Here is a 21048-nt window from a genome sequence, read left to right as displayed (position 1 = left end):
TAATAGGAGTATGACTAAAAATGTAAAAGAAGGATTAGGAGCGTGAAACGTATGTCCAGCTCCTTCCACACACTCGAGGAGGGAATGAAAATCACCCTGTATCTTATGTTTCTCTAGGAGCCATTTGCATTTCCCACCAGCTGCTCACTTCAGCTGTACCGATTCTGGGCCAGTAAAAGTGCCCAGCTCATCTCCTGATCCTGCTGCAGCCCAGACATGGGGGCAGCAACAGCACACGGCCGGGCGAGAGCCCAGACAGAAACGGGACAGCTTCAGCAAGCGGCTGCTGCTTTAAAACCTCTGAATCGGGAAAGTGGGGGGACTTGCGCACGCACAGCTGCGTATGTCTCTCTGCACAGAGTTCTCTCGCGCATTCTTCGGGAGGCTTCAAAGCAAACCCAGTCACAACCCTGGGTATTTATTTACCTTCGTTATTACCTCCAGTGCCTATATGAATTAAGACACACAAATGCGCATTTATTTCACCGAAAAAAACGACTGAAGGTTGTGAGGACCGATCCGAGTATTTTTCATCGACAGCACAATTTTCGGTGAACTCTGGTGGATTTTCCTCTCTTCTGTTTCTTCTTCAGATTGGTTGAAAAAAATTGTCTTAACTTAGCATACCAGTCCCATGGACAGAAATCCAGAGTGCCAAGAACAGATTTATTTATTTTTTTAAAGAAAGCTCATACACATGCATTTTGATTTCTTTCAAGTAAATCAATGTGTTTGCTGGCGTGTTTAAATGGACAACACTTAGTGTTTAAATAGATTTTCTACTCACGTCATCAATTCTTGATGATGTTTGAATGCAGTTCAGTTTCTTTCGTAGCTAAAGAGGATAACACTTTCCATACAATTACTTTGTCAGCTCTTAGCCATTTTCAGAGTAATTTGCTTTCATCCTCAAAAATTACTACCACATTTACTACTAACTAAAACTAATTCAAAACATGAAATACTTCAAGACAAACGTATTATATGCCTCATCAGAAATAATGAAAAAAATAGGTATATTTTTCAAGTAGTGCAGCTGTATACCCGAAGTCACTAAAAAAATTTCAGCAGGAAAGTAAATCATTTGTTTGGTTTAAATATATACTTTTCGCGTGGTGCTTTTTTTACAATACTGAACATTTAATAAAATCGAATTTCAGTGGATGGTAATACAAATTCAATTTAATGGTTTGGATAGTATATTGTTTCCTTAAACGATGTATTACGAATATCAAAGATTAGCGGGAGAATTCAAATAACGTCAGTTGTTTCTCATAAGTTTATCTCTGTGTGTGTGTGTGTGTGTGTGCAAAAAACCTAGGGCTTTAAAAAATATCGCACACTATGTTTGTTTGTAATCACCTTTCACACCTAGTAGTAAATATGTCCGAATTTATAGTACTCTATTAGCGAGCCTATAAAAATAAATCGCGATAAAGTTTACAAATACCTATGTTCTTTTCTAACGATAAACAAAACATAATATTTAAATGGTCAGGCAGTAGTTCGGGCCCTATATCTATAGCTTCCTACAGTAGCACACATTTTCAGAAGCAAATGTAAATATATAGATAAGCACAATATTGCGGGGGTAATGCCGTTCTTGCAGAACCCTTAACCTCGTCATTTTAAAAAATGAGTTATCAGCGACCCTATGTGAACTTGGGTCCATCTACAGCAAAGGAAATTCTAGACTTAAATAAGCTTCTGAGTCTTGTACATCGCAATCCCTTCATTAAAACTGGCCAGTGCCTCCCCTTCCCAGCTGCACACTGGGATCTGCAATATATTTTTCAGTCTGGACCGAGTTGACTTTGAACTAGTGGAACAGTCCTGAGCGGGAGCAAAATGACCTGGCCCTTTGCACAGACTTCACCAGAGCTGCGTTTATCGTCCCATCTCTCTCTTTCTGGAGCAGGCACACACAGACCACTCTGTCTCTCTCACCTCGGTTTTCTTCTTTATCTCTATCTATTCTTCTTCCTTTGCTTGTTTCTTCTTCCCCTTTTTTGGTTTTTCTTTTCTTTTTCCCACTCCCCCAAACACACACACACACACACACACACACACAGAGACACACACACACTCTTTCAGTTTTTTTTTCTCAGAATTTCTATTGCTCTTCATCCTTTCCTGCCTCATCATTCCGATTTTCGCGCGCGTGTGTGTAACATATTAATGCTAATATACCATAGAGGTAATGTAGATCCTACTCTTAATTGCCCTGCCTTCACTCTGGTTTCTTATTCGGTGTCTGTCTCTGTTCTGCTGCCTGAGTCTATTTTATTATCTCCCTTCTTCCCCGCTTCTCTTGTCTATGTGTCCCTCTGCCTGGCTCTTTCTTTGCAGATTTTACGCCCCCCCCCCTTTCCCCGCGCCGCTCGCCTCTGTCTATCGCTGTCTCTGCCTCCCCTTCCCCAGCAAATCCACTGCCCCCTGCACTCCCCCTCTGCTCTGCTCCTCGCTGGAGTTAGTTTGGTGGAATCTCTGCTGACGTCACGTCGCTCCCAATGCAGAGAGGGGGCGAGAGAGAGGGAGCCGGAGAGTAAAAGAAAGAGCGAGTCAGACACAGGAAGATCTCCGATCCCACAGCGAATACACTAGCCCCCCGCTTCCCCCCCCCCCCAACCCCAACCACCTCCACGGAACCCTGCGCTCTTGTTTGGATCCTTTATTACTTCTGCCCCTGCGTTGCTGGCGCTGCAGTCAAGCCAGCCCCCAGGATTTGCTAAATCTCGAGGAGGAGAAGAAAGAATAACGGGGTGGAAAGCTCAACTAGTAGCCGGTAAGTGGAGGCCCATCCTTCCCCGGGATGTGAGATAATGCGAGTCTGAGAATTGGTTCCACTTTGCGGGGATCTTCCCGCTAGGTGATTTGTGTGACTCTCTGATGTCTCTTTTCGCTAGCGAGGGCCGTTCCAAACAGACGTGAGTCGAGCCGTTCTGGGGACTTTACACTGTTTTTCAGTCCTGGCAATAATGATCTATGGGGGCAGTTCAATGGCAATCGAGAAGATCGTGAGTTGTCTCGGAAAACGGTGCATCTCCCTGAACCCTCCTCTACCTACTTCACGTTAATACGTCTGGAGGGATTGGCGTTCGAGAGATAAAAGGAGTCAAGTCACTGAGGGTGGGGTTTTGTTTTGTTTTTTTTTAAGGCTTCTAATGTTTTGCCTAAGAAAAAAATCCAGCTATTAAATGAGGCCTTGAGAATACTACCTGCGAGACAGGCCCTTTTGCAGAAGAGAGTTTTATTATTTAGGTCAGCTCGGATTGGTCACAATTTTAAAATTGTGTCTTTCTAAAAATGCTTTAAAATTAGTGCGATTTGTTAATTTATTTTACTGTTAATTAGATTATTAATTGTACGTTATTTGTGGAGGGAAAATATTGTCTCGATTACGTTCCTTACAGTGCTTTTTTTCCTCTCCCCCTCCAAAATAAAACGAAAATGGTGTGGATCGCTTCCTCTCTAACTATGCGTACCTTAATTTCTTTCCTAAAGGCAGCATTACAGAACATAATTTTTTAAATTAAGGACATCATTTACTGTAGGGAAACTTAAATTAAGTTACGGAAAGAAGTCACCTAAAGCTTTAAGATTTTTACCTAGTTTCAGACAATTGCATATCTGGGAAGTAAAAGAGTGTTATGCACAAAGGAATTGCATATGCTTTACATGAGAAAGTGTAATGTGTGTGCCGATAAATGAATAGCCTTACGTGTAGCCTCCAAGAAATATTAATACAATAGAATTAATCTAAATCGTTGTCCTGTGTTCACTAGATTGTAACTAGCAAGGCTTGTCTGTATTTTCAGTATAGGAAACATCCTTTATTTACTCAAGTAACCCTTACTCACGAGAGCAGTCACTGGGACTAACTACGGATTACTCGGATGAATAAAGATTACAGCATTAGGCCTTAAATTAAGCACCGATTTCGTTTATGAACCACCTACAATAACACCTACCATATTACAAAAACTACTAACTCCAAATTATGACTGGTGGTTCTGTGATACTAAAATGTTTTGCAAGATATTTGCCAGGGCCTCGGATTAATTTGTTTCTAAAATGACATCAATGTGTAAAACTCACCTGATATTGCTTATTACTAGGTCAGCTATAGTTTAAGTGCTTGGAGCAGAGTATTAATTAACTGAATTTCCTCAGCAATCCAAGAAAAAGAAAATACTTCAACAGTCTATGAGTTTGCTATTTGTTTTCATTTATAAAAATAATTAAATAGTTTGAAAGTGACAAAGTGGACAGGAGAAATTAAAACAAAAAACAAAGGGGAGAGCAGCCCCCTTACTAAATGATTCGGCATTGTCATTTCTGTAGTCAACAGAAAATTGCCTCTTCTTTTATGCCCATTCCCCTGTTGAGATGTTCTTATAAAAATTAAAAGAGAGAAAATAAAGATCAGCGGTGTAATTGGGATCTGAGCGGCTGAAACCAGGAGAGTAATAATCCTGTCTAACAAGATATATTCATCCCAGGACAGCAGCATTTGAGGGGAGAGAAAAACTTCCCATTTGGGGGAAAAAAAAGTTGTGCATCTCAATTTGTTAGATAAATTAGCCGTCAAGGAAAGCGAAGAGGCAAGGCAAGTGAATTTGTCATGCAAGGCTTGTCTTGACAGAGCCGGTTTAAGGACTATCAGAGAGGAATTAAGGTTTTCTTAATTGCCTTCCCCAAAAATTTAGCCACAGCTCATATAGTAGGCCCAGTTATTGGAAGGAGCATTTAATACAGATCAGAGTTCTTCCTAAGTCCTTCTTTGGCTTTGAATATCAATTCCGGTGTCGTAATACGACTCAGAAATGTCCTGAGAAACATACCTTGACCTTTTTTTTTTTTTTTTTAATTCTCACTTCCTAGGAGAAAATCCGTGTTATTTACAGAGTTGCAGACTGCGTTGGAAAATGTGACTGTTGGTTGGTTCAGCCACACTCATGTCGATTATTAATTATTAGTATGATTAATTATTATTTTGTTATTTTATTATTATTTATTTCATCAAAAATGTTTGTAAACTCCAGTCTGCGGCATTTTAGGCACTAGCTAATACTGCACCCAGTTCAGACACTAAAAAAAGAAAGAAGAAGAAGAAGAAACGAAAGAAAAGATTACCGAAATGATGATGACATGCAAATTTCCCCAGAAATTATCATAAGTAAACATTTGAAGCCTGGACTAATAAAATCCCATCTGTGTTACTTCATATCGAGTTAGCAGAGAGCTGTGATAATGAATTTTGTAATATCTCACGAACAGACATCTCAATCAGGCACTAATCCTGTGATTTTACTGCAGAATCACTAAATCTGGAGCAGCCAAACTGCTGCTCTTTGGCACAGGGATAGCGAAGGCGCACCTCCTGCCGCGACCAGCGAGGGCTCCCAGGCTGGGGATCCTAAACTGTCACAGACCGGGTTCCCACTGCCTGGCCAGCTAGATTAGAAAGAGGACGCTCAGGGCTCGCATTGTCAGGTTCCCCCAGAACAGGGAAGCAGCACGTGTAATCAGCGGCGTATCCTTAATGAATACAAACGATTTTCTCCCTAGGATACACTTCTGCAATCTGCTTGTGCTACTGTTTTACCTGCTCTGCACTACAACTACTCCATTGGTGCTTGGTTTACTGTTTGAACCTCGCTGAACAGAAGCAGAGCACAATGGGGTCTGAGGCTTTCCTAGACCAAAGGGGGCCGTGGTAGCCTTTAGAAGGTAATACAGAAAAAGATACAATGAAATGAAATTGAGCCTAGCTCAGGGTTGTATTACCCCCTAGTAACCTTACGTGATTTTAAAGTCGATGATTACTTAAAAGTGCGAAGTGTAGGAAGCCCCTTTTGTACTACTTATAGGAAAGCTAAATCTATTGCATCAAATGTGATGACAGTCTAATTTAAACTCAGCTTGTACAAAAGAAAAATGACATGTATTCTATCATCTGAGAAAATTATGAATCCATAAACAACAGGATTGAAATGTGCTAAGGAAAAGTTTGGTTGCAAAGTTTTAAAATATTAGATAAGTGCCTACAAAAGTCCGTTCGCCATTCACAAATAAACAATGCGACTCTTCAAAGGGAGTAAAGGCAGAAATGTTTGATCGCCTTGATCATTGTGATCATTATTACTGCCTTTTAATACCAGTGTGTCCCTTTCTGAGCGAAAAGTAGGTGAACTTGATTCTGATTTTTTTTAAATGTATTTTGTAAAAATCGTTACGAAAATATGTTAGCAACATGCTGCACACTGACTACTACAGCACGTCTCCTTTGACGTATAATTTTTCTTAAGTAAGCAGTTTTAAAATAAAATCCAATACATTTGATGTTTTACAGATAACGGGTGATGGAGTCCAACTGTCGTAAGCTAGTATCGGCTTGTGTTCAATTAGGTAAGAAAAATATTTCCGATCGATTCATATGAAATTCTTTATGTGTGGAGAAGAGTAGTTTATTCGAAGTTTATTGTAAGTGGCTGTGTATTATCCGTGAGAGAGAGAGAGAGAGAGAGAGAGAGAGAGAGAGAGAGAGAGAGATGCACTTATATTTTTATAATCACATATTACATTTACAAATACTGATGTGCCGATTGATCAAATACTATTTTCTCTCTACGCAGAGAGCTGATACTTTAATGGTCAACAAAACTGAAGATCAATATTTTCTGGATTTTTAAATTATTTGAACTGCGGTGAAATTCACGCGGACTGTAATGTTCACAATGATGATGATTTGGCAGAGTTCTACGTTTGACAACCTCTCCTCTCTGTCTGTCTCTCTCTCTCGTCCTCTCTCTAGTAGGGGTGCAACCTTCTACAGTTGAATGCCTTTTCTCCAAAGACTCTGATATTAAAAAGGGGGAATTCAGTGACCCTCCAGAGAGCAGGAAAGAGGCAACCAGCAGCAAGCTCTTCGGGAGGCAGCATCCCAGCGCCAACGGTAAGCGAGAGCCCCCCAGGCCGCCTCCCTTCGGTCCCACTCACCTTCCTATCACTCGTGAGTGAGAGAAAGGGGAGAGAGAGTCCAACGTGTTGGATGCTTAATTGTTCCCTCTTTATTTATTCCTCTTTTTTTTTAACTAAAAGGGCTTGTCTCAGGTGTGCAGTGCTCTGTCCTGGTTGGATTCTGGCGCAAAGTGTGTTGGTTGTTATTTGGATAGGGGACTTGCAGAGGAAGTTTCCCAAACTCCTTTCTCATCCTCCACTCTCTCTCTCTAGCTCTTGTTTGGGAAGGTAGGCCGGTCCTGAGCTAAAACGCGGTCCAACAGCGACCTCTGCTGCTGTACATCTACGCCACTGCACAGAGAAGCAACAAACAGGGGAAACTGGACAATGCTGCCCACTTGCCAAAAAGTTAACTGGGTCCAGGTTTTTTGCTGTGGGGCGTGCAACTCAATTAAAAATGGATATTCTTGGGGAGGTATTTTCCCCGTGCAAAGAGCGGCGTGCAATAACGTGTTGTGAATAACAACTTTCAGGGCCAGCTTGTGTGCTTTTTTTTTTCTTTTTTCTTTTGCTAAGGCAACACTTCCCACGGAGTTCAAAACGGGGAGGGGAGAGGGGTTGCCTGAGTAAGGAGTGCAGGCAGGATCTGTCGAGTGGACTGCCTGGATGTATCCGCATCCTTTTGATGCGACCCTTTCATACGCTTTCATTGCACATTTTTGCTGTGCTTTAAAATGTTCTCTTTGTGCACCTAATCGGAAGTGTCTGCGTCAGTATTTTTTTAAATTAAAGTTCACAATAAAAATTTTTGCTAAAAGTTCAAAATAAGAATAATTTTGGTAACTATCTGCGCTAAACATCGGAAATGTCTTTTTTCTTTAAAAAAATAAATAAATAAAGAGACACAGGAAACCCTGATAGGAGGATCTCTCCGCCCCCTTTTTGATTCAAGATTTAGTGGCTCTAATATGTGAATACAAAATGTAATAAAGAAAAACATCAATGCAAACATATTACAAAGAAGAAAACAAGCTCTCTAGTTCACGTTCCTATTTAATTCAAGAGAAGCATAATTTTGTTTAAATAAAATATATTAAAGTGAATAAATAGTACAGGAAACTGGACTGCACTGATAATGTAAGTATTCCTGGTCTTGTGGTTAAACACTTACTTGTAAGAATATAGTATTAACCCAATTTGGCTAAATAGCTTAATATTTTTCAGATAACATCCAGTGATTTGCAATTGTTCGTTCCCCCCTTCCCCTTTGGAAGTTTTAATCACTGTTTGACAGCTCCTTATAAAAATAAATGATTAGACCAAAGAATGGTTAAAAATCAAGCTTAGAGACAACTCCAAACCCTAAAGTATTATGACCCAATAATCTGTCATCCCGAAAAAATACATGATATTAAATTGTGCACAAATAAGGTTTATCAATGTTTTGAACTTTTTAATCCACAAGTAATAGCTGTTAAATAATGTGGAGAGGAAGGATGACATTGGTTTATATATGGTTTGAGAATAACAAAGGCCTTTTTACCCTTCACCTTTTTCTCCCCAATGAACAGGTGGTCTTAATCAAAGACTACAGCAGGAGCTAATGGGAAAGTGGGGACCTTTCTGCTATAATAAATTTATGAGTCCTTACAAGCCAGTTTTATTCTTCTAAGTATTTATAAAAGTAATATCCACATATGCTCTATGACATGGTAGTTTTTACTTCCCTTGCTGAGAAACAAATGGTTATTTTCTTAACCATTAATTATGAGTCCGGATTATTGTATTACATGTAAAATTTCCTGCCTAGTGCAATATCGATAAGTCCATTTTTTACCCTTCAGACTGAAGGGGAAATTGCTATCCAAACATATTTAATACCATTAATTAAAATATACCTCTGTGTTGAAGTAATGCTGAATACCTTGAGTTTGTTGGCAATTTTTTGGAATTTTTAAATGGTAATATTTCATGGAATTTGTTCTATATAGAGCTATGTATAAATGCAGACCGTTTTGTTGAAACCTAATGAATAATTATAACTCCCAGAATGTCCTCAGTTGTTAGGATGATTTATTTGAAAGTAATACAAGCAGTATATTTCCTTATTTACTTACATTATTTTGTTTTCTTTTTCTGTTTTAAATCTTTTAATCCACCTTGGTTTTGTATCGCGTAGTTAGAAGGAAATGCAACGATTTCATCTTTTACGTCATTTACTTCTGACAAATCTTTCCCCTTCTGTCAAGGCTTTTAAGTTGCTGTGTTAGGAAGTCAGGTATCAGAGACACAAAACAATTATTCTTTAGGAGCATATCCTGCCATAGTTCCTTTTGTCAAATTACAGTTGGGGGTCACTGTGACTTTGGAGAAAAAAAGATATGTAAAAGGGGGAAATCAGAGGAAGAGAGCCTACAAAATACAAAGGATTGTTGAGTTTCTGCAAGTGCTGAACATTTTCATAGCTCAGCAGAAAATAAAGGCTTTATTAGAATAAATGGGAATGTACACAGTCATATTAATATCTACATGAACATATTCTTGCTACAAATAATTTCAAATGCAAATTTACTAATCTTATATTTAGCCATAAAATGGAATTTAGGAAAAGTATTTCTTAGTGACAAACCACATAAAACTACTTAAACTGTGTAGTGGGGGAGCGGGTCAGGAGGGATTCACATTTTATAAGTACTGTTTATTATTATTTTATTTTAATTTCTGTGCAGTGCCTTGGCCTTTTTGATAGGGCATGCTGAGTATATGCAATTATTATATATCTTTTTGTAAATTCCACATTAGAAATCATGTTATGTAATTAATAACCCAGTCATGGAATAGCAGGCTCATAATATATAATGCTGAAATAACATATTGCCTTATTCCATCGCTCTCAACATCGCAAATTGATTATTTCAACTTGTTAAACTAATTATTTGCGGGTGAATATTCAATAATTTAACATCACTTTTAGAAAAGCCCCCACTCATTCAGCTTTATGTACATATTCCCCTGCAAAGTTAGGTACACCACTGTTTAAAGAAGATATTTATCACTTATTTTTACAAAAGTTAAAAGCTAACTATGCAAGTTTGGTAACCCACTGTGGCCCCTCCACTCATAGTCTAGTTTCTTATAAGAACCCAATATCAACAGTTACCCTAGTGTACGTGTGTAAGTGGATAGATAGATAGATAGATATTCAACCGGATCCCAGCCTAACTGAAAATCTCTGTATCCTATCAGTTCAGCGAGATACAAATTTCCGTGGCACCGCCAGTGCAGATATGGTGGAAAAGCCACATGAGTCCACCAAAATGTCACCGTAGCTAAGTATGCATGGCAGGAAGTACAGTGTGCTGCTTGAATAGTGTCAGTACCAAAATGTAATTTAGGATGGCACCGTGTCCAAAAAGGGGTAGAGAAACCATTGGCATTTGGCTTCCTAACAGCAGCCTGGCCAGTTGGAGGAAATCAGAGAAAATAACCTTGAGAAGAAAGAAAGAGGGAAACCTGAAGAAGAAAGGCCCGAGTAAGATAAGAGAAAAGAAACTGGCCTGGGAAAGCAAGAGAGTCCTAAGAGAGCAAAGAAGGGCCTAGGACTAAGAGAGAGACTGGGAGTTGAACAGTGAAGGTGGGAGCCTTGGAAGGAAGAGAAACGCGGTTTCCCGTTTCTAAATCAGCAACACACTCTGGTCATACACTACATTTCAGTGTTTCCGCAATTGATTGGGACTGATTCTCTCTCCAGGGGCAATGCGATTATAGCAGCTACTATCCCAAATTTAAGTTTCCCTTCAAATATTCTCTGCAAAATGAAAATTAAAAGTTACTTATTGTTCCTTTGATTTTTTTTCCGTCCTCGTCTGACAATAATAGATGCAGCAGTTGTTAGACTGACCCCAGGGAAAACTAAATGTATAACGAAAGCTTATTCGTGAGGAGGAATATACTAATGGAACAATCTGATGTCTTCTTAATCCTATGTAAAAAGCTTTGTCGTCTTCCTAATATTGACTGAATGGGTAATTAATGGCTCTCCATCTAGGAGAATACCCGGTAATCCAAGATAGGCGAAAGACAACAAGCCAAAGGTAAAAGACAACAGGACTAGCTGGAGACTCTACATAAGAACCAATTTATCCATTTAGGAGAGTATTACGTCTAGAAACAATGATCTTATAGTAGATGAAGGCAAAAGTGGGAAAATAAATACCTGCAGTATGTCTTGCAAACACAGCAGTATCCAGTTAAGCAGGTCATCTGAGCTCCTGTTTCAAGATCTCGCTCTCTCTTTCCCTCTCTTTCTCTCATTCAGAGATCAATTTAAATCTGTGCATAATTTGTAGGGTTCTGGGTACTGGCCCGTCGAAGTTGGACTAAGGTCTCCTATCCCCCCCTCCCCCCGTCCGCCTAACGGTTACAAATGATCAGGAAACATAGGATTTACCATAATGGATCAGACCAGTGGTCTTGATATCTATTCCGGTATCCTGTCCTTACAGTGGCCCGCACTAGCTGTTTCAGTGGAAAGTGCAAGAAACCCTACAAAAGGAAATCTGCCCACAATCAAAGGAGTTGGGTTTTTGTTTTGCTTCTTTGTTTGTTTTCCCCCTTCTGAAATCCCTATTCCACAGAGGCTGTGAGGATCTGGAATCTAAAGAGAACCAATGATTCTACCGGAATTAAAAAATAAAACAACTTCTGACATTTTAATTTAAACCTTTAGCAGTAATGTATTACTTGGGTTACTACAATTAGGTTGGGGTTTTTTTGTCAGCTGACAGCTTTTAAAATACTATTTCGCTAGGGAAATAAAAACTTCATCTCAGATTAAAGGTGGGTATTTTTGGATTTATCTGATTTATGGTCACCATGACAACTAATGCCGAATGTTAGCTACCCTCATGGCTGGCGGGGGCGGGCGAGGGGGAGAGGACAGGGGCGAAGCAACGGTGGAGTTTTAATCACAGTATTGTAAATAAGTGACTGCAGCCTTCCCTTCTGACTATACCTGAATATGTCTCTATTCCTACTTCCCCCCACTCCAACCCTCCACTACACACATGTTCAGGTAGAAATGGGCCTAAAATAGCCCGTTAGGTTCCCGGAGATGCTTCATAACTGAGACCATTCTATTCAAATTCTTTAGGACGGTTCTATATTAAAAAAAATCTCTCGTGACTCTTAACATAATCCAGATTTTTACAAAGGGAGGGGACCCATTTGATCTATTATCTAGAACCCAGATAGGAGAAGGAAGAGTTCGAGCCAGTTAGAGCCACTAGAGCAAAGGAACCCAAAGGGAGTCCAGGGTTTGTCAAAAGAATCTTGACAGCGCTGAGGTTTTTTCTTCCATCAGCGCCTAATATTCTAACAACCAAGGGATTCTGCAAACTATAAATCGCCTAATCCTTCAACTCAGAATTTCAAATGCGCAACAGTCACTAAAACTGCGTGCTGTGCAGTAGATAGAAAAGCATGGTTCTGCAGTCACTTACATGTGTAATTATTCTTGACATACTAATAGAAACAGGAAAGAGCTGACAATAAAGACGTCAAAGCCGGGTGGGGTGGGGTGGGCGCTTGTTCTTTGATTAATTAAGAAGTTGGACCAGAATGTGGGAAGGGAGAGAGCCACTAAAGAGACAAACATACAGACAGAGTTTCCAATTTATAATCTTTTAAAAATGCCTATTAAAAACGAGCGTGGTTGGCCACGCATCCTCATATTCTTCCATTGTTGAAGTCCATAGCAGAGTCGCTGTTGAGAACGGACAGTTTCGTTTCATTCTAAGCTAAAGAACAATCCCTAGGACTCTGTTGCAGGGCGTTTTCAAACGGGTTTGAACAGTAAAATCTAACAACTGTGGAACTAAATAAGACTAAAAGGCATAATCGGTTGCTTAATACAGTGACAAAACAGCATGGCTCTATGTCAGACCCCAAAAAACCGCCAAATCATTTGTCTGGAAGAGGGGAAAAGAAACCGAATTCAATCTCTTATCTGAGAACATTAAATCCCCTTTCTGACTACGAGTTACACAGTGCATTTGCGCATGTGGAGTCTTGTGTACGAATTTGACCAACGTTTAGCTTTATGACAGAGGCAAAAAGTCATAATGATTTATGACCAAACAAGTAAGAATTCAACATAGCATCCCATTACAGAGGAACCCACAAAGTGCATAATAAGTGCCTTGCAGTTTCCAAACCATACATATGTCTTTTCGTTAAATCCCAGGATCCCAGGAAAGGTTTGCATGTCTCAACTAAAAAGCCCCGTCTTCAAAAATATAAATGAAGAATAGCTCTTCACCCTTAACACACACACACTTTGCCCATACTCCACGTATAAAAGTGGAAGCCCTAGATAAAAATAGAAGCCTTGCAATCTTTTTCCTCCAACCCTTCTCCCAGATCGCTTCTGTTCTTTAACCAGAGAGAGATTTATTCCTTTACAAATCGTTTAAAGGTAATAAGGGTCTCGTGCTTCTCTAATGTTCCCCGTTATTTGCAACATACTATTAAAATACAGATTTAGAAAATAACAATTGTTATATTAGCCTTGTCCACCCACCCACCTCCCGGGCTTCCTTTAAAATGCTGCTTAGACAGAACTTACTTTGCTGAAGTTCTGAACCTACAAATCTAATGCGTAGGAATGTCCCAACCTTGCGTTTAAAATAATGACACTGGGAGGCATTGGTTTCGCCCTATTGGAGTCCTTTCATTAACAAGGGCTTCGGGGATTTATGAGTACAGGACCACAGTAGTACAGCGAGGTTAAGAAGAAACTGGAATATGATTAGTAAACAAATTGTGCAGAATGGAGCTGGATTCATATTGACTTAGTTATAGGTCATCTGCTGCCGGTGCAAAGGGAGGAAATATTTACTTTGCACATATACTTTATGATCTTGGGGGAATTAGAGGAAATTCAATAAGAAAACGGCTAGAATCATTTAAAAACCCCCTATTTAAAAGACTTAAGCAAATTAGAGTCTTATCAGATTAAAATCCACTACAAATGTAAGAGCATTGTCTCCATCGAAACGCTGTGGGGTCTGAGGAAAGAGATTCTTTGCCAAATCTCAGGGATAAAACACGTCATTTAAACACCAGATAATGAGCAGAATGTAAATTAATTTAACCTTCTTTACCAACAGGCTGCTAAAGTAATATGTATAATTTAGCGATAAGTAAGGCTGCAAGATATAATACTGAGAGAAAGAGCATCCACTAATAAGAAGGACCTGTCAAAAAATGAATAAAGGAAAGGGAATCTTGGAAGTTATGTTGGCTTAAGAAAGTTCACATCTGTGGGAAACTCCCAGACATCTAGAATTGTGAAGAGTAATTATAAGTATAGGAACAATCTTATCGCATATACATCTGCAGTGTCTGGATTAGTTCGTGCCATTAAGCAGAACTCTTCCAATCAATGGGGGTGCTACTTAAAACCCCATGCTATGGCCCACTCCCGAGTCTATTGCAAATATTTGGGATAAGGTGTTTTCTTGCAACTAGGTTCAAAGGAGACAAACGGATATGTTCAAATATATTTGCCTCTTGCTTTATCTGCGGGACAAGCCCATCCTCTGACTGAAGACCCTTCCAGTCATGTGGCCAACATGGAAGGACACACAATCTCCACAATGTGAGATTTGCTGAAGAACTCCCCATATTTCTATCTCACACCAACAACTACTGCAGAAATATAGCAGGACATGTAAACAAAATCAGAATGTAGGACGGAGATTAGCTCTTGGTTTGTGCTCTGAGACGCAGCCTATGGTAGGGTTTTATACTGCCGCCCATCACCGTAATATCTCGGCGTTAGCGGTGTCTGATTCATCGTAGTCACATTGTTGCTCTAGATTTCTCCGTTCTCTTTCCTTTAGATCATTTTGGTTTTACTTAGTAATTTGTTCAAGACCGGGGGGAGGGGGTGGGAATGGTCTCTAAAAATAAAAGGAATTTAGAAAATGTCCTTATGATCGGTTGTTTGAAATCTCCTTGAAATAATGGATGGATATATTGCACAAAAATGAGATTTTCGTGGTTTTATTTTCTTTGAAATTATCACAAGAAAATAAACAAGATAGTAAACGAAAAGTGAGAAATTTAAAGGTTTACAAATACAGTGTAAGGATCAGCTAGAGAGAATCTCGTTTATTGCTTTCCAATAAAATGTAAAAGATTGCTATAATTCGAAAACTACCAATTTTTCGGCAAAAAATCCGTTAGTCAAACTGGTATAACGCTGTATTATCTATTTGATTTATTAATGGGCATTTACACTTGCTTGGTATTTTTAGTGTTGTCGTTTCTATCCAAGAAATCTGTAAAACGAGACTATAGTACTAAACACTTGCTAGGATCATGCTTAAAAGAATGATTTCTCTTTGACAAGCTAGGTTTTGTTTGTTTGTAAATCGGATTTATAAGGCGCCATTTGTCTTGTTCGCAATTATAGAAAAGCTGTTTAAGACGAGGGTAATATCCATGCCAGTTTGGGTTGAAATTTTAAGATTAGTTCGGTTTTATTTGTTTCCTCTTCTTTCCCTCAGCAGCCTGCTTTTCAATGTAGAAAATTGCGAAGCCAGCAAAGTATGTTGTTTCCCCATATCACTGGGGAACGGCAATAAATGTTATTTATAACAATGTGTGGGTCTATACAGACATACTCCCCGACACACACATATGCCTTCACCCGCGTTTGGAATCACCTCCTTTAAATGCCCAATCTCTTGCAATTTAGGCACGGCAGGTTGCACAAGCCTCTGGTCCCGCAGAGCGAATTACTTAGCCCAGCCCTGCTTCTCTGATAGGTCGCGGTTATGATAGTCGGCCTTCCGCCTAGCGCTTCCTGATTGGTCCGGAGCGACATCATTCCTGCCCTGAGCAGCGGGTCCCGGGCGGGGGAGGGAAGGGGTCGGGTGACATCACTGCCCGGGGAAGGCCTCCTCTGGTTTTAAGATGTTGGGCAAACAGGGAAGCGGCTGAGCTGATCGGGTCCCTTGTTCGCCTGGGTGCTGCGCGTAGATGTGTGCACAAGAGAGAGTGGCTGAGCTGGGGAGGGCTGCTGCTGCTGCCTTGGATATAATATCATCTACCTGCCCCTGTCACTCTGACACTTACTGACACTGCCATCGCCTTAGCGTGTCAGTCAGGAGACTTGGTTCCTATGGTTATTCATTATTATTAGGAATATTATTATTATTATAGGGTCGAATTTTCCTTCTTCTTTTTAATCATCTTTTTTTTTTCGTGCTGCCTTCACGCCACAAAGAAAACCCCGTGTGCCTCTGTGTGTGTTTTCCTTGAGACTTTAGCTAAGGCTGGCTGGACTTGCACATTAGACTTCTTAGGACTCTTTCAGTTGAAAGGGTAACAAGTTGCTTCTGGAACGCTGGCCGCTGCTGCTGCTTTTCTGTCTCCCACTGGACCAGGGAGCCATACAGGGAGTTGAGCCCGCACCTTCTGCAACGCTGCGCCTTGGAGCGGGGGTGCAGTGTCTATATATCTGTATATACATCGCTATACGTATATATATATACATAGAGACACACACAGAGAGAAATATTTGGCTTTCTTTTGCCGATGAACTTCATGAAAGATCCCTTAAGCCTGGAGCGCCTGGGAGCCGGGAATAAACTGTGCTCCACTTCACCTTCCTCCTCCTCCTCTTCATCCTCTTGCCATCGTCACCAGTCGCCGCTGGCCATGGCTTCAGCTGTAGCGCCGGGGCAGCCTCGCTCTTCCCTGGACTCCTCCAAACACCGGCTGGAGGTGCACACCATCTCGGACACCTCCAGCCCTGAGGCCGCAGGTAAGACAGAGTCCATCCCGGGGTGAGGCTACACCCACCCATCCTGCTGCCTCCCCCCCCCCCCCGCTTACAAAGCCCCCTGGTAACTTCTGCATCACCCTGTGTCGCAGCTCAGTCTCGCTGCCGACCCCCCCCCCCCCCCCCCGCAGTCTCTTCCTATGTTCTCTTGAGTGAAGGAAGGTGAATTGGAACCGCAACTGAGGTTCCTCTGAGTGTCTCTCCTGGCAGCAGAGCCCGGCTGATTGCCTTCGGTCTGTGTGTTCATTGGGAGCATAGGGAAAACCCTCCCCCCGTATAATGAATTGCTTCTGCAGGGACTCTCCGGCGGGTTTGCATTGGGATTCACTGCGGCTCCCATTTGGCTATGGAGTGCCCCAGCATCCAGCTGCGGAGAAAGGGAGAGAGACCCCTCGGCGCCCTTCCACCAGGGAGTTGTGGGGCAAGAGGGTCCACAAGGCGAGAGCAAGGGTATTCAACCGGGACAATTATGTAGTCAGATCCTCAGTGAACCTTAATGCGCGAGATACAACACATGCAGCGACTATCATTTACTTTGGTATTTGGAAGTGTATTTGAATCAAGGTCTGTTGATTACCTCCAAGAAATACTACGTGTGTGTTTATTATAAATACATATGTACGGACAAGGTAACTATATTTATCTGGATACATAACTATGTACATACAGATAAATATTCTATCTACACCTTCTAGCTGTATTTGTATCATCTGTACGTAGTCTCTTTCTCTGTCATCTATAGAAATGGGTAAATACATCGATCTGTACGGTAGAGAGAGCGTGTGTGTGGTGTGTGTGTGGGGGGGGTATATACACATACAGAGCTGTAAATATAAGGTTAACAAAATCCAATCAAACGAGCCTTCTCTCTGTAGGGGAATACTTGCCACCTTTTCTCGTAGCATTAAGGAGCAGCCTTTTGAACGCGTGGTGCCCTTATTTTACAGAGAAAGAGAAAGGCCAGCAGAGTAAAAACGAGGATGCCGGGGTTGAGGATCCCTCCAAGAAAAAGAGGCAACGACGGCAGAGGACTCATTTCACCAGCCAGCAGCTGCAAGAGCTGGAGGCCACTTTCCAGAGGAATCGCTACCCGGACATGTCCACCCGAGAAGAGATCGCCGTCTGGACCAACCTCACCGAAGCCAGAGTCAGGGTAGGTACAAACGCCGAAAGCCCGATGCTGCCTGGTGGGGGAAGTGTTGGACAGAATGCAGCTGCTTTCGATTTCAGTTTGCGTTCAAAACTTCAGAGCCTTTGCACAAAAGCATCAGGGAGCAAGACATTTATGTCAAAGCGAGACAGATTACGATCTCCCTTCTTGGAATATGGTGCATCGCACGTTCCGCCCTTACTGTGCAATGTGTTCTCTTCCTTTTGATCGAAATGCGAATGAAAACATTAGCCAAGAAAGCAACTTGAAACAGGCTTCAACCTGTGCTGCCTCTAATGAGAAAAAGATACAACATACACAAGGGCTTTTATTTCCTCATAGGCATTCAGGGCATGCCCTTCCTTGCATTTTCTCTTTCTTTTGGTTTCATAACTACCCTAGCGCTTCCCCCCACCCTTTCCCCCTCAGATTTATGGTACTATCACAGTGCTAAAAGTTATCAAGATTATGGGCCAAATCCTGATCCTATGCAGTCCCATTACTGTGAGGCCCTCGCTCAAAAATAGACCCCCAAAATGAATCCCGAGATCCTTGCTATTTTCAGATATAACCCATGGTTCATTTATTGCTCTACTTGTACAAGGATACTATTAAAAATACAGTTAATAGAAAAACATGTTTTATTTGTGGGAAAAGACTTGTTAGTCTTAAATGTTTTAGAATTAGAGTAGACTTGTAAAATAAATTAATAAAGACCTCTGTTTTAAATTAGGAACTAGCTTAATCTACAGAAATTTAGAAGTAAAAAAATATTTTAATTAAAAATAGGCGAGCTGTAGACTTCAGACTAAACGGAATAGTAGAAATATACAGTGAGTAATTAAGAAGTATAAAAAAGGGATAGGAAAAAATCAGGCTTGTTGATTAATTCAAGCAGAATGTAATTGCAAAGTGTTTGAATCTGTCTGGTGTCAACCCCATTGCACTGTCATTTTAAAAAGTAGTCTTCTTCATTTAGGCTGTTTGTTGTTGAAAACAGTCACTTTGCATTCTTTGCGTTAGTAGACTGATGGGTAAAATATCGGATTATAAAATGTTAAGGTAATTTTAGCAACCATTTCACACTATATTTTTATTCATGAGCTGCAATATAACTGACGGATGTTTTGTGAAGATAGCTGGAGAAACATTTGCTGCTTTACGTTGACAATATTTTGTGAATGTGAGTGGGGCATGATATTGGTTTATAGCTGTGTGTCAAGCTGTGTCAAGGATTAATTGTACAGTTAGAGATTTGTAATGTAAAACATCGTTTGTGTAAACAAAGAGGAGCCCGGGAAGGCCTCTAGTACGCAAAATAACTTTGCAGGAGGCTGGCTGACAAATCAGACACCAAGATGTGGATTGGAAAGATTTGCAGAAAGGCACACGTTTTCGCCATTGTCTGGAGGGAGGGACCTTAGATCTCACTTAGCACGTTGTTAAAAGGCAAACTTTGCCAAAAAGCAGGAGAACACGTTTGTTTATAAGTGTTTGGGGGTTCTTGAAGATTAGCACATGGGGAGCTTGCAGTTTAAACAAGCTGCTGAGTCAAGATTTATTAGTATTTCCCCTCTATCTGTAATAGGAAATATTTTTTTTCTCCCCTGGCAAAACTCTGCAGGCTTTCTACGCGTTTTGCATTCGATTTGCAGTTTGTTTTGTTCGGTTTTTTTTTTTCACTTAATGTCTCCCATGTGTAAAATGACAGGGAGCAAATATAAACGCGCTGTCTTTTGTGGCGCGAATGTGTGTTTCGGAATCACGAAAGAAAAACTCATTTGCAAAATGCGTGCTCTAAAACAAATATTTTATGTGATGATCTGCAGCTGATACAGTCTGAATGTGATAGAACAAAAAATCGCTAAAGTATACACGGAGAGTTTCTTTGGCGATTTTGCGAACTTCCGGGAGTTGTAGATTTGAATAACCATTTTAAATACAAACGTCTGTTAATAGTGAAAAATGCAATCCCGTTTTACACTGGTCAGTTCTCTTGTCAGAAGAACGCGTGATATCTTTTGTATTACCGGCACCGATAGCGAAGTACTGTGATTTTAGTTTTTGCATAACTAAACCGCGCCTGACCTTTTCCATTTTATTTATTTAATTAATTTATTTATTTTAAAGGTTTGGTTCAAGAACCGCAGAGCCAAATGGAGAAAGAGAGAAAGAAACCAGCAGGCTGAGCTTTGCAAAAATGGCTTTGGTCCACAATTTAACGGTCTAATGCAGCCCTACGATGATATGTACCCCGGCTATTCTTACAACAACTGGGCAGCCAAAGGCCTGACCTCTGCCTCCCTTTCCACCAAAAGCTTTCCTTTCTTCAACTCTATGAATGTCAACCCTCTGTCTTCTCAGAGCATGTTCTCCCCTCCAAATTCCATCTCCTCCATGAGTATGTCTTCAAGCATGGTGCCCTCTGCAGTCACTGGGGTCCCTGGTTCCAGCCTCAACAGCCTGAATAACTTGAACAACTTGAGCAATCCCTCTCTGAATTCTGCAGTGCCAACGCCAGCCTGTCCTTATGCTCCTCCAACACCTCCTTATGTTTATAGGGACACATGTAACTCTAGCTTGGCTAGTCTGAGACTTAAAGCCAAGCAGCACTCCAGCTTTGGATACGCCAGTGTTCAGAACCCAGCTTCCAACCTGAGCGCATGCCAATACGCTGTGGACAGACCCGTGTGAGATATTAAAGTATAAAATACTGAATGGGAATCCCTCCCCCTTCCCACAAAGACTGAGAATTATACTAGAAAGTAATGGGCACTATAGAGAAAGAGAAGGAAAGAAAGAAAAGGAGAGAGAAAACAGAGAGAAAATGAAACCACTGAAATAAGATAGTCCCTTTGTTTTCAAAGGACCTCCTGCAGATTCTGACATCTTTCACTAAGAGTATTTCCAACAGTTACAAGAACATATATATATATATATATATATTTACACACACACACACACATATATATATATATGGACAAATGTTTGACTGGATATGATATGACATTTTAATGTTACTATAAGCTTGTTATTTTTTAAGTTTAGCATTGTTAACATAAAAATGACTGAAAGGATGTAT

General features: G+C 40.6%; 1 protein-coding gene across 7 annotated transcripts; it reads left to right on the top strand.

Moving 5' to 3' along the window:
• Nucleotides 1–2664: 2664 nt before the first annotated feature.
• On the top strand, nucleotides 2665–20837 carry PITX2 (paired like homeodomain 2). 7 transcript variants are annotated; one of them, XM_074950004.1, is made up of 5 exons: nucleotides 2665–2785; nucleotides 6356–6411; nucleotides 6821–6958; nucleotides 17764–17969; nucleotides 20097–20836. In XM_074950004.1, exons 2-5 carry the CDS (start codon nucleotides 6366–6368, stop codon nucleotides 20658–20660), a joined length of 954 nt encoding a protein of 317 aa, XP_074806105.1. In that variant the 5' UTR covers nucleotides 2665–2785; nucleotides 6356–6365; the 3' UTR covers nucleotides 20661–20836. The 7 variants fall into 7 exon arrangements, with proteins under 7 accessions (XP_074806105.1, XP_074806103.1, XP_074806108.1 ...); XM_074950002.1 differs by having other exon boundaries at nucleotides 6818–6958; XM_074950003.1 differs by lacking the exon at nucleotides 2665–2785 and adding an exon at nucleotides 3020–3129 and having other exon boundaries at nucleotides 6818–6958.
• The last annotated feature ends 211 nt before the right edge of the window (nucleotides 20838–21048 follow it).

Source organism: Natator depressus, chromosome 4, assembly GCF_965152275.1.
Source record: "Natator depressus isolate rNatDep1 chromosome 4, rNatDep2.hap1, whole genome shotgun sequence".
In the NCBI taxonomy this organism is placed as follows: domain Eukaryota; kingdom Metazoa; phylum Chordata; order Testudines; family Cheloniidae; genus Natator; species Natator depressus.
This window is presented reverse-complemented; position numbering and strand designations above follow the sequence as displayed.

Bases quoted from the DNA above. Each gene is read 5' to 3' on its own strand.
- PITX2 (XM_074950001.1), top strand. From the start codon at position 16,570: ATGAACTTCATGAAAGATCCCTTAAGCCTGGAGCGCCTGGGAGCCGGG. The intron at 16,799-17,763 runs GTAAGACAGAGT...CTTATTTTACAG, and splicing joins CTCCAGCCCTGAGGCCGCAG to AGAAAGAGAAAGGCCAGCAG. The intron at 17,970-20,096 runs GTAGGTACAAAC...TTTATTTTAAAG, and splicing joins TCACCGAAGCCAGAGTCAGG to GTTTGGTTCAAGAACCGCAG.